The sequence below is a fragment of the Alligator sinensis genome, unplaced genomic scaffold (assembly GCF_000455745.1).
Source record: "Alligator sinensis unplaced genomic scaffold, ASM45574v1 scaffold2_1, whole genome shotgun sequence".
Classification (NCBI taxonomy): Eukaryota; Metazoa; Chordata; order Crocodylia; family Alligatoridae; genus Alligator; species Alligator sinensis.
Window position 1 is genome coordinate 290,088 of NW_005842712.1, and position 13,813 is coordinate 303,900.

Below are 13,813 nucleotides of genomic sequence, written 5' to 3' on the forward strand. Positions count from 1 at the left end.
TGCATAGGCAGGAGAGAGTGCTGGGTTCAGATGACCCCAGCCAGATGCCCATCTAACCTCCTCTTGAAGACCCTAGCGGGTAGGGGAGAGCATTACCTCCCTTCAGAGCCTATTCCAGATTTTGGCCACTCTAACTGTGAAGAAGTTCTTCCTAATGTCCAATCTAAATCTGCTCTCTGCTAGCTTGTGGCCATTATTTCTTGTGACCCCCAGGGGCGCCATGTTGAGTAGAGCCTCACCAATTCCCTTCTGCATTCCCATGATGAATTTATAGGCAGCCACAAGGTCACCTCTCAACCTTCTCTTGCGGAGGCTGAAGAGGTCCAGGTGCCCTAATCTCTCCTCATAGGGCTTGGCCTGCAAGCCCTTAACCATATGAGTGGCCCTTCTCTGGACCCTCTCCAGGTTATCCACATCCCTCTTGAAGTGGGCCCAAAACTACATGCAGTATTCCAACTGCAGTCTGCTGGGCTCTCACATATATGAGCCTTAGTAACCTTTTCAAAGACTTTGCCAAGGATGGAGGTAAGACTGACTGGCCTATAGTTGCCTGGATCCTCCTTCCTCCCCTTCTTAAAATAGGGACCACACTGGCCCTTTTCCAGTCCTCTGGGACCTGGCTCGTGTGCCACCAGTGCTCAAATACTCTTGCCAGTGGCTGTGCAATGACATCAGCCAGTGCCTTCAGTACCCTCGGATGGAGCTTATCTGGGCCTGCCGACTTAAACGCATCCAGTCCTTCCAAGTGACTCTGCACCATTCAGGGTCAACGGTTGGTAATCTGGCACCCTGCTGTTGCCTCTCTACAATCCCATTGTGAGATTTGTCTTGACCCTTGTTTAGGAACACTGAGGCAAAGAACTCATTGAGGAGTTCAGCCTTGTCCTCCCCTGTCATTCACCAATTGCTTTTGCCCATTCAGTAGTGGTCATATACCTCTCTGGGCCTTCCTTTTACTCCCTATATATCTGAAAAACAATTTTTTGTTATCCTTAACTTGGGATGCCATCCTCAGCTCCATGGTAGCTTTGGCCTTTCTAACTGCCTCCCTACAACTGCGAGCTGAGGAGGTATACTCCTCTTTAGTATTCTCTCCCCGTTTCCACTGCTTATATGCCCCCCTTTTTGCCCTTAGGCTGCTCTGGATTTCTCTGGTCAACCAAGGAAGCCTCTTGGCCCTTTTCCCCCTTTTCCCCCACATCAGGATCGTCTCCCTCTGTGCCTGAAGGATCACTTCCTTAAGGCACAGCCACCCTTCCTGGGCTCCCATCTCACCAAATCTCTTACTCTGCAGTGCATCGTTTACTAAATGCCTGAGTTCACTGAAGTCAGCCTTCCTAAAGTCTAGCACTTCCACCCTACTAGTTAAGTTTCCCACTCTACACGTTTCCCACTCTACACCTTATGATGAATTCTGTTATATGGTGGTCACTGTCCCACAGGTGACCACTGATCTGTAGGTCCCCTACCATGTCATCCCCCGTTGCCAATATCAGGTCCAGTAAGGCATTCCCCCTAGTGAGACCCTGTACCTACTGCATCAGATCATCCGGTCCTACTGATTTGTATACACCTCATTTCTTTAATTGGTCATACACCAATTCTACAGCAATAGTAGGAAGGTGATTATTCCTACTGCGCTCATCCTCTACTCTACCTGGCATGGTTTTTCCCTTGGTCTGGTGAAAGACCGAGGAGAAGCAGTCATTCAGGAGTTTGGCTTTCTCCTGGCTACTGGTAACCAGCTCCCCTGAGTTGTTCAACAATGGCCCCACGCTCCCATTTATTTTCCTCCTGTTCCCTATGTACCTAAAGAAAGACTTTTTTGTTGTCCTTGATTCCCATTACTAATCTAAGTTCAGTTGCTGCTTTAGCCTGTTTTATCTGTTCCCTGCAAATGCGGGCCATCGTGGAATAGTCCTCCTTGGGACCTGACTTGAGCTTCCATTGTTCATAAGCCTCTTTCTTCTTTCTTAAGAGGACCATGATTTCCCTGTTTAGCCAACAGCTAACAGGGATGACATGGTAGGGGACCTACAGATCAGTGGTCACCTGTGGGACAGTGACCACCATATAACAGAATTCATTATAAGGTGTAGAGTGGGAAAGTTAACTAGTAGGGTGGAAGTGCTAGACTTTAGGAAGGCTGACTTCAGTGAACTCAGGCATTTAGTAAACGATGCACTGCTGTTACCTTTTCTCCACATAGGAATGGACCTCCTTTGTGCTTCAAGGATCGTGTCCTTAAGGAACAACCACTTTTCATGCACACCTTTTGCCTTCAGTCCCTGGTTCCACAGCACTTACCCTACTAGTGACCTAAGCTTGTTGAAATTTGCATTTTTGAAGTCCAAGACTTCAATTCCTGCTATTTGATTTGTCTGCCTTACAACACACAGTGAACCTTATGGTTTCATGGTCACTGTTGCCCAGACTTCCCTCTATATTTAAGTCGGTCACAAGGTCATCTCCTTTGGCCAGGACCAAGTCTAGCAGAGCATCACCTCTGGTTGGCCCATGCACCTCCTGAGTCAGGAAGAGCTCCTCAACACAGGTTAGGAAGTATTATGACTAATCCAACTTGGCTGAGTGTTCCTCCCAGGAGATGTCTGGATAATTAAACTTGCCCAGGATGACCATGTCACGTGCACATGTGGCCTCAGTCAATTCTCAGCTGATCTCCAGATCGAGTTCCTCCCCCTGGTTTGGTGTCTGTAGTATACACCTACAGTTAGGTCTCTCACCGCCTCCTCTGGAACTTGACCCAGAGGGTTTCAAGCTGTTAATTTTTGGAGCCAATGTCAGCCTCCAAGGAAGTGTACTGCTCTTTCACATAGACAGCAACGCCTCCACTTTTCTTCCCCACCTGGTCCCTTCTATGCAGGGTATACAAAGAGTACAAAGAGGCTTGAAAACTAGAGGACAGCTAGCCTGCTGGCTTCTGCAGTCCCTGGAATTGAGGGCTTAGTAGCAGTAGGAGGAAGAGGAAGAAGTATAGTTCTTGTGTAGTACTATGCCTATTACTATGGATACTCAGGACTGCCTTGCTGACCTAATAAAATGATCAGCGCTCAACAATGGCTAGTTTTGAAAATGTTTTGACTACTAGTATAGATGGAACCAAATCATCTTCAGCACTCATTGGAACACAGCATTATAATTTCTCATTCTTCACCAGCAATGAATTTGAATTCTATTGACACAGTCTGTGCCAGTAGAGTAACTCTGCATTGTGCTGGTCAAGGAGTGTGAAGACTCACATTTGAGACCTATTAGCCAAAATAGGTCATAGTCACACAAAATAGGCCAAATTCAGCTCTTGGATATTTAGGGTGGAATTTGGCTGTTTCGTGGACATGCTCAATAAGAACATCAATAATAGATTAAATCTACCCTAGTGATAAATGATATAACAGAGACCTTCTGAAGTGGATCTCAGATAAATTGGACTAACATTTATGCTACAGCAATTTCTTTTTTTCTGATAACTGTGATTTCCATTCTTCAGCTTAGTGTTTATGAGTTGTGCTGGTAAAGTCTAGAGCAGAGGTACTCAAACTGTGGTCCTTGGACCACCACTGGTCCGGGAGCTCCATTCGGTGTCTGCAGAATGGTTGTGGAACAATTGAGAATTTCTGTACTTTGTAAGGTAAGACTACTGATATTAAAATATTAGTTGTGTGCTTTGGTTTGTAGAACAAAAAAAGTTTATTAAGTGGTCTGCCACGACCCTCAGCAATTTTCAAGTGGTCCGCAAAAAAAAAAGTTTGAGAACCACTGGTCTAGAGAATACCTTTTCTGATGCAACTTTCTTCCCCATATGCTGTTTTAATATTCTGTTTACATCATACACAAGAGTACAACCAGAAAAAGAAGGGCTCAAAGACAAAGAAAAAGTATTTTTTTTCTCTTTTAGAGTTCTTATACATAATGGGAGGCCTGGGCAAATACGGAAAGGAGAAAATTGGAAATTATTGCAGCCTGGTTGATAAATTATATTACCTTTGTAAGGTGTATGTTTATTCTTTTGTTCATTAAAAATTGCTGAGGAAGATCATTTTCTAGTGGCTCATTTACTACAGCTCTGCTTTAAAGCACTGTATGGTATCTTCATTAAAATTAATAACATTTTCATTCTGGCTCTGAGTCACCAACTGCGCACATGCGGGTATGCGTGTATCTAGAGGGCAAATGTAAGGCTTTTAGTGCTGCTCATTAATGCAAATTTCAAATATTTAGCGTACAAGAGGAAAGAACAAATAAGCACATGGCTGTAAACAGGACCCAAAGCCCAAACTCTGCCCTCAGTTACACTTATGCTACTTCATTAGATGAACTGGTCTACTGCATTTGGAGCCTCTTAAAATCTGTAATGGAGTTGACCTCCGTTTGGGGTTTTTCCTTCCTCTTTAACATTACTTTTGCCAAATAAGAGTCCTTTAGAAGCTTCTTTAGCTTTAGAAGCTTTTTTCATGGCTCTTGGTCAAATTCTGTTTTTATTTACACCAGCGCATTCCACCAGAGTAAAAGTTTCTGTAAAGATTAAAGATACTTCTGTGTTTTTTTCATAGCAGGCAATGGATAAGGAATAGGCTGGTTTCCTGGTGTTGGATTAATCTTGGGATTAATAATTTTATCTGCTAAGGAATTGAAGAAAATGTGCCATAATATTTAATTCCGCTTGCTATAGAAATTCCCAGTGAAGTGCATCTTGGGATCTGAATAAAACAGAGAAGGGTTTTAACTTGTGTCTTTGATCTCTATGTTATGTTTAGGAGAGATCGGGGACAAAGGACAGAAGGGCAGCATGGGCCGACATGGAAAAATTGGTCCCATTGGTTCAAAAGGTATGTTTGATATAATCCTTTCTCCTTCCATTGTGGCTTTTTTTGAGAAGAGTCCAGTGCTTGGGTAAAATTAATCTGAAGATTTCAGGGTTTATCACAATAGATAGTAAGTCCTATAATTATATCACACACTACACTCAGTCAAATGAAGCAGATATCTGAACTTGTTACTTTATAATCTGACACATATCAGTAATGAGTTCTCCTTACCTGTGGCTAAATTAAAAGACTTTTTAAATTTCTGAGTATAGATATTTAGAAGGGAGCAATAAGGAGGGGAAAGATTGTTTTTTGCTTAAACTGTGGGAATCATGGTACCTGAAATCCTACAGACTTCCAAATCCCACAGATTTGGTCAAATCATGTTGGCCAGAATTTTCAAGTTTAGTTAGGCACCTAATTTAAGGCACCTAAATTCAAATATAGGTTTGTAAATTAGAGAATCAGAAAAAGATGGCTGAAAAGGACCTCAAGAGGTCAACCAGTCCAACTCTCTTCTCAAAGTAGGATCATCCATGACTAAACTGAGGATGAGCAGCCTTCACTGGTGAAAGAACAGGTTAGGGACTGTTTAGAAAAGCTGGATGCGTCCAAGTCCATGGGGCAGGATGGAATGCACTCAAGGGTGCTGAGGGAGTTGGGTGATGTGATTGCAGAGCCACAGGCTATCATCTTTGAAAACTCATGGCAATCAGGAGAGGTCCCAGATGATTGGAAAAAGGGCAAATATAGTGCCCATATTTAAAAAATGGAAAAAGGAGAATCCAGGAACTACAGGCCCATCAGCCTCACCTCATTCCCTGGAAAAATCATGGGGCAGATACTCAAGGAACCCATTTCTAAGCACTTGGAGGCAAAGGAAGTGATTAGGAACAGCTAGCATGGATTCACCAGGGACAAGTCATGTCTGACCAACCTGATTGTCTTCTATGATGAGATGACTGTCTCTGTGGATGTTGGGAGACCTGTGGATGTGGTGTACCTTGATACAGTCTCCCACAACATTCTTGCAGGCAAGCTAAGGAAGTATGGGTCAGATGAATGGACTGTAAGGTGGACAGAAAACTGGCTGGAGCATTGGGCTCAGAGAATAGTAATCAATGGCTTGATGTGTAGTTAGTAGTTGGTATCAAGTGGAGTGTCCTAGGGGTTGATCCTGGGGCTGGTTTTGTTCAATATCTTCATGAATGACCTGGACGATGACATAGAGTGTACCCTCAGCAAGTTTGCTGATGACACCAAGCTGGGGGGAGTAGTGGATACATTGGAGGGTAGGGCTAGGATTCAGAGTGACCTAGACAAATTGGAGGATTGGGCCAAAAGGAATCTCATGAGGTTCAACAAGCACAAGTGTAAAGTCCTGCACTTAGGACAGAATAATCGCATGCACCAGTACAGGCTGGGGACTGACTGGCTGGGCAGCAGCTCTGCAGAAAAGAACCTGGGGGTTACAGTGTACAATAAGTAGCGCGCCCTTGTTGCCAAGAAGGCTAATGGTGTCCTGGGCTAATTGGTAGGTGTGTTGCCAGTAGGTCAAGGGAAGTGATTATTTCCTTCTATTCTGCACTGGTGAGGCCACATCTGAGTACTGTGTTTGGTTTTGGGCCTCCCACTACAGAAAGGATGTGGGCAAATTGGAGAGAGTCCAGTAGAGGGCAACAAAAATGATGAGGGGGCTGGGGCACATGACTTATGAGGAGAGGCTGAGGGAACTGGGCTTATTTAGTCTAGAGAAGAGAAGACTGAGGGGGGCTTTAATAGCAGCCTTCAACTATCTGAATGGTGGTTCAAAAGAGGATGAAACCAGTCTGTTCTCAGTGGTGGCAGATGACAGAACAAGGAGCAATGATCTCAAGTTGCAGCAAGGGAAGTTTAGGTTAGATATTAGGAAGAATTTTCTCACTAGGAGGGTAGTAAAACACTGGAACAGGTTACCCAGAGAGTTGGTGGAATCTCTATCCTTGGAGGTTTTCAAGACCTGTCTAGACAAAGCTTTGACTGGGATTATCTAATTGGGGATGGTCCTGCTTTGAGCTGGGGGTTGGACTAGATGATCTCATGAGGTCCCTTCCAACCCTAATTTTCTGTGATTCTATAATTCTAGACCACTCCGGACAAGTATTTGTCTAACTTGATTTTAAAACCTTCCAAGGATGGAGATTTCACAGCTCTTCTGGGTAATGTATTAGAGTGCTTATTTATCCTTATAGTGAGGAAGTTCTTCCTAATATTCAACCTAAATTTCCTTTGCCGCAATTTAAGACTTATTCCTTGTCCTTTCTCCTGAGGCCACAGAAAGTATTGTGTTTTCATTCTCTTCATAACCAGCCTTCAGGTATTTGAAGACTGTTATGAAACTCCCTCCCTCCCCACACACACACTCTTCTGCAAACTAACTACCTAAATAAAGCAGTCTGAATTTTCAAAAGTGCTGCTTTCCCCCAGGTCCTATTGACATCTTTGGTTCTGTGAAGTACTTAGGCAAGAGCTGAAATAAAAAACAAGGCACAGGACAGAGTGAGAATGGTTGTGACATTTTTCCACCACAAAACCAAATTCTCTTTGTTTCTGGTCCATAGCTCATTTATATTTTTAATGTTACTTTATATATTAGTCATTAACCTAAAAAGTGTTGATTTATATCTTTATTTTAATTAATTTGGTGATACAATCTGTTTACTGAGCAGGTAAATTTATTCTTTTCCCCCCTTTTTTAGGTGCAAAAGGTGATAATGGTGACATAGGGCCACCTGGTCCTAATGGAGACCCAGGTAATCTGAAAAGTATAAAGAATTTTTAACGTATTAACATATATGTCATGTAATATATGTTCTCCTTGTAAGACTACCTAGTGAGCTGTGACAATATAAACTTCTGTGTAATTTCTGATTTATTTACTGTAATTTCCTGAATTACACTGCCTACCTTAAAACAAAAAAATAATAATTGAAACCTCAGTAATGGGTGGGAATTTTCTCTCCATTACTAGCTAGGACAATATTCTGGAGCTCCTCATTAACCCAACATGGGTTTGACTACTCTAGTAATCTAATGGGAATGAGAATGCAGTTCTCTTCCCATCAAAGACCTTTGTGTAAATAGGTGTCTTTGGACATCTCACTTCAGCTTCAGACCAGCCAGAAAAATCTTGCGTCTCTGTGGTGTCACTGATTTGACTGTCTGCACACAGGGGTCTACTGCCTTGTTGGTTTACATTGTTCACATAGCTTTTAAAATAAGGTCTTATCTTGGATTGCAGAAACGTAAATGTGAAAATTTTATTTGTGTTAATTAATAAAAACAGAACTATTAAAATGTAACAAACAGGTTTGTAATTTAGCCAGACTCCCCAAACATTCGCACATGCTGGTTATAGGTTACCCTGTAATCTCCACTTTGATTCTGTTCCATATTAAATGCAACTTATTGCAATTTCATTTTTTTCTCTGATTGAGAAAATCTATCTTCAATTACACGTGGAGAAGCAAGAAGAGAGGACATGGCTATGGCTTCTCCCCTCCAATAAAGCTAAGCCATTCCAATGCACATACTAGCCTCCATAACAAAAATTTTTTTTGCCATAAAATGGAAATCCTTCATACTTTATACTGCAGTTTCCCCTGTGATACCAACAAAGGTGCCAGGAGCTGTTTCTCAGCCCTGGTCCTGTGATATCTTATAGGCCATCTGACCATGTAGTCTGTTTTAGCATCACTGTGGGATTTATTTCCTCCTCTTTTTAGCCCTGACTTCACCCCTTCTACTAGCAGAATCTCCTTTGGAGTTGTCCCCATACCCTCTGACTTCAGTCCAAAAATCTGACTACCCCTTTATGCAGGACTATGGGTTCTGTGCCTGGGTATTGAAGCACTTTTCTTAGGCTGTTTCTACAAATTTAATTTACCTTGTATCCTCAATCCTATGCTTTGCGTAGAATGGAATTTCTGTGGCATCACAAGCGGGCTAATTAGCATGGGGCAGACTAATTGGCACTGTCACTCAGCAGCCTGCCTGAAGTACTGTATGGCTGTGATTACATTTATTCTGGCTCAGGGGTCACACTTCAGGGTATAGGTAAGTTTATTGTGTAGCAACAGCATAACTTGGAGTGAGGCACCAGCTTTGGGTGCTGGCTTAGAGGGTACATGAGATTGGCAGCTGCTGCTGCTTCCCTGTGATACAAGAACTGCTTGTTACACCTCTGCTGCAAAGGACATGACTAAAGAAGGGGTATTTGAACAGGAAGTTGCCGCTTTTGCAGTTGCTAACCTTTGCTTAGTAGTAGGCATGCTTCACATTTTTAATGTGCCTTCCTACCTTAGAAAACCATCTGTTTGATTCCCATTTTCACCTGCTTTATTAAGATGTTTTCATAGCTTGCAGATTTCAGATGCTTCTTTCAAAATCATTTCCTTTCCTGTACTGTCACCAGAGCTTGACCAGAATCTTAGTGAGCTCCTCTGGCCAGCTAGCATGTGAAGATTGCATCTTGTAATGTTGTTTGACCCAAACAGAAAATAAAGCAGACTGTGGAATGCAGAATTAATAATCCTTCTGGAGTGACCCCAGAATTTGTTTCTTAACTTCTGGGGCCACTCATAGAAGAAGGAGCTCCCACAAAAAAGTCAGTAAGGTACTACTCAAGACACATAAGGGTGACAGAATTGGTGTCTGTAAGGATCAGCAGTAAATTGCAATGCTGTGGGAGCAAGGAGAAAGCAGCGGAGGAGATGGGAGTTGGTCATCTAATTATTCTTTGGGTTTAGACTCACCATACCGTTACACTGAAGTACGAGGAATGAGCAGACAGCATAAATTTCAACACTGGGGGTGCATCTACATTAGATGTTATTGTGTGTGGAGCTGCCTAATTAACTCCACAGTAAATGTGGCTTCATGTGCAGCCCTATTAAGCTGCAGTAAATTAATAAACTCCACTGCAGGTTAGTACTTGTAAATACAAGTACTGTCCGAGGGCAGAGCTTTTTAGTGCACAGCAATGAATGTGTAGATGCTGACTTGACTGGCTGGGGCACAAGGGTGCTTCAATGTAGGGGTTGCCTGCTTGCTAGCCCTACACTGGAGTACCTGTGTGCCTCAGCCAACCCCTCTGTAGCACATTGAGCCAGGTTGGAGCAGCCCCAGGCTGGCAGGCTGACCCCCCAGGTCCCCTGCCAGCCTGAGGCTGCTCCAACCCTGCTCAACCTGCTGCAGTCCCAGGAGCATGTTCAAACTGCACACCTGGGAGCAATGATCTCCAGTGTGATATGCACTGGAGCTCATTGCTGTGACTTAACTGCATGTGTAGACATGCCCTGGGATAACTTAATTGAATCTGATATAGGCTCATACTAGGAAAAAACAAGGTGTAACATACCATGGGGACAGGGGTAGCACCAGCCTCTTCCCAGTGGGGGTCTGAGGGCTACAGTGGACTGCGTGTGGGAGCAGGACTGTCTCAGCTGTCTGGGGCATAGGGTAGCCCAGGAGGGAGGCAGGCAGCTTGGATGGGGTGGTGCTGGGAGGGGTGACTATAGTGGGGGCTAAGGCGAATTTTAGGGATAAGTGTTGTATATCTGTAGCTATCCTGGAGTATTTTTTGTAGTAAAAAAGATTACTATTTGCTCTCCTTCCAACTAATGTTATAGGTATGCTAATCTCATGTCTCTGCAGCTCCTGGTATAATTTACTTCCACATACAAAATCAATGTAAATTATATTAGTGTAAATGTGTTGTGTGTCTAGGTTCTTTGTGTCTTTGAAAATATTCCTTTAAATGTGGAGTGCATTGATGAGTTTTCCCACAGTGCTGTTATTTATCATTCTGATTCTTGAGCCAGAATGCCAAGTACCTACCATACAGAGTGCAATTTTCTAATTTGTGTATCAATGGTTAGTTCGGCATTTGGGTACCGATGCTGGGTAGCTGGGTAATTAAATGTATATTTCAGTAGCTATATGCAGAATAGCGAAGTAGGACTTGAAACTATTTTTGAAACTTGGGTTCATAACTACAATCTCATTAAAACTGCATTTGTTAGACTAATGTCAGTTTGGCATAATAGACAGTTTTCTGTGATCTAAAGTCTTCTGTTGGAAGAACTACAATAAATCCAATATTTTTGAAAAGGACAGAACTGTGTTATGGCTAATTACATGCCTTACATAGGGAGAGCAGCATTTGCCTCTCTGATTAGCTATACAGGCAACCCCCACTTACCGCTCTTTATCGATTCTTGAAAAACCGAGCATTAAGCAAAACTAACGTTAAGTGAAATCAAACTTTTTTGATGACCCAAGATGGCGACCACAAGTGTTATAACAAAACCTCCTGAGCGATAAGTGGAATCAGGTATCAATTTAAAATGAGTACTATAGCAAAATAGCACTAAGTCAGCTTAAGCAACCCATGCGTTAAGCATGGGTTGCCTGTATAGATACCTCAGGAGGGAGCATTGGCAGTGTGCACCCCCTGAGCTCAGCTATGCATCAGCCGTGAAACCGGAAGTCCTGGCGGAAGTGCACTTCCAGTTTTGTTGGTTTCCCCTTTGGTGGTCCTGGGCTTGGTGATCAGCTGCTGGGGGACCCCCGCCCCCCCATCGGCGATCTGGTGCCCCCCCAGACTCAGGAGGCACCAGTCGCCCATGGGAGGGAGAAGTACACAGTAATCTATATAGACTCCTGCTTTGAACAAGGATCTCACAGCATAGGTCAATTCATAGAGAATAATTTTATCCTTAAATGTGTGCCTTTGGGTACTAAGATTCAGGTTAAAGAAATCATATTTTTGTTTCCTTTGGACAAGGGTCTGTATCATGGTTGCTACCAAGAGAGGTCACTGAAGTTGTATGAAGAGTGAACGAGTGAACTGAGCCTATCAGGTCACTACCTCAGGTCAGAGTGAGGGAGATTGATAGAACAACATGGGGAAGTTTAATGGCTGTTGCTTGTTATTTAGATAGAAGATTTCACTCTTCTGGGTTATCAGGCTGGCTGCTTATATGAACAATAAGTTTACCTTAAAACATTTCATAAAAATATTCTTATTTATGTTTGTATAGTTCGTGTAATGCTCCGCATCCCTTGATCTCTGCAGGCATCCCCTGTGAATGCAGTCAGCTAAGGAAGGCTATTGGTGAGATGGATATCCAAGTGGCCCAGTTGACAACTGAATTAAAATTCATAAAAAATGGTAGGTTTGCATTTGTAGTTTTTTTTCTTTCTCATTGCCTTGCATATTTTTAATAGCAAAACTGCTCTTAAAGAATATTTGCCATTTTATGTTTCATTTGTATAGCTACTTTTTGTGGTGTACATTAAGTTGGTTTATAGAAATGCGAGTGCTCACTTTTCAGCACTGCCCTCCCCCGCAGCTGTTGCTGGTGTGCGAGAGACGGATAATAAGATATACCTACTGGTGAAAGAAGAGAAAAGGTACATGGAAGCCCAGCTGTACTGCCATGGAAGAGGAGGAACACTAAGCATGCCCAAGGATGAGACTACCAATGGTCTGATTGCTTCATACATCACTCAAGCAGGGCTCACCAGAGTATTCATTGGGATTAATGACCTTGAAAAAGAGGGAAATTTTGTGTATGCTGATCGATCACCCATGCAGACCTTCAACAAGTGGCGCAGCGGTGAGCCCAATAACGCTTATGATGAGGAGGACTGTGTGGAAATGGTGGCTTCCGGTGGATGGAACGATGTTGCCTGTCATATTACAATGTATTTTGTTTGTGAATTTGATAAAGAAAATGTCTGAGGAAATCTGCTTTTTATATAATTTTTTTATAAGTTACCCTTTGTTTATAAAGTACCAGTGATATTTTACAGGTATATAACGCTAGTGTTGTACAGCTGTAAATATAATATAGGTATTTCAAATATCAATATTTACCCTTCAGAAGGGAAGAGCAATGTTAAAATAAAGGCACAGTTTGTCTTGGAAATGTATGTATTTAGATTAAAATATGTTTGGGGGCTAATTTTTTCCTTAGTGCAGTTAATGAATTGCAGTTTCATGACTGTATGGAGAGTGGATATTGGCCCTTTGTTGTTAAAATGTTTTTCTGGAGAAGTAGATTCTTGATATTGTTTTATCTTATCAAATTGTTTTATTGCTTAATGTTAATTGACCATAATTATACCAGGTGGTGCTTCTGGCTCATTCAAGCCATAAAGCATATATTTTATATAATCCAGCTACTTAGTACAAGTATTACTTTAGATTTCTGAATGCGCGGCTTTATACCAGTTTCTGAGATACATAAGTAAAGTAGACACCTAATCAGTTTTACAATTTTTGTAATATTTCTTCATTAAACTGTTCGCAGATGATATTGCATTGATACACTTCAGTGAACAAGTTCAGTTAGTCTGCTTGGGGCCTTGGCAGAGGGAGACTCAGTGATCATAATTCAACACTGAAAGAGGAAGATAAGTCATATGAGTGTTTCACCAGAAATCATAAGGCCACATTCCATTTGTTTAATTTGCTCTTTGACTAAGGCTGGTTTGGTGTGTATTCTGATTGAGGGATAAAAGAATTTGTCAAAGCAAACCAATTCTCTCACCGTTTTACTTTGGCATAAGATACTGTTGATATTTTTTATCACAAAAAAACCCAACCTAAAATGGACTTCTTTAATGGACGATGGATCTTGCAAAAATCTTTCTTGTCCAACACTTGTTTTAAGTTGAAAAAATCTTAAGCCTTCACTCAGCTTTTACTCATTCCATCAGGTGATGTCAGCATGGCTGGAAGGGACCTCAGGAGGTCATCTAGCCCAAGCCTGCATTCAAAGCACTATCATCCCTGTCTAAGCTATTCCAACCAAATATTTGTCTCTAACCTGTTCTGAAAAACTTCTAAGGATGGAGATTTCACACCTTCTGTTGCTAATCTGTTTCAAAGCTTAATCACTTTATAGTAAGAAAAATCTTCCTAATATCTGACCTAAATT

The 13,813-nt window shown here is 42.2% G+C and overlaps 1 protein-coding gene across 3 annotated transcripts in view; it reads left to right on the forward strand.

Annotated features, from left to right (window-relative positions):
- Positions 1–13,380, forward strand: part of COLEC11 (collectin subfamily member 11) — a 59,708-nt gene extending 46,328 nt beyond the window's left edge. For 2 of the 3 annotated variants that reach the window (XM_014524960.2, XM_014524961.2), the window contains exons 4-7: positions 4,776–4,847; positions 7,565–7,618; positions 11,944–12,039; positions 12,203–13,380. In XM_014524960.2, the coding sequence (XP_014380446.1) occupies positions 4,776–4,847; positions 7,565–7,618; positions 11,944–12,039; positions 12,203–12,612 (632 nt within the window). In that variant the 3' untranslated portion in view covers positions 12,613–13,380. The remainder of the gene's footprint in view (positions 1–4,775; positions 4,848–7,564; positions 7,619–11,943; positions 12,040–12,202) is intronic. The other variant, XM_006034223.3, reaches the window with a different exon arrangement.
- Positions 13,381–13,813: the final 433 nt, after the last annotated feature.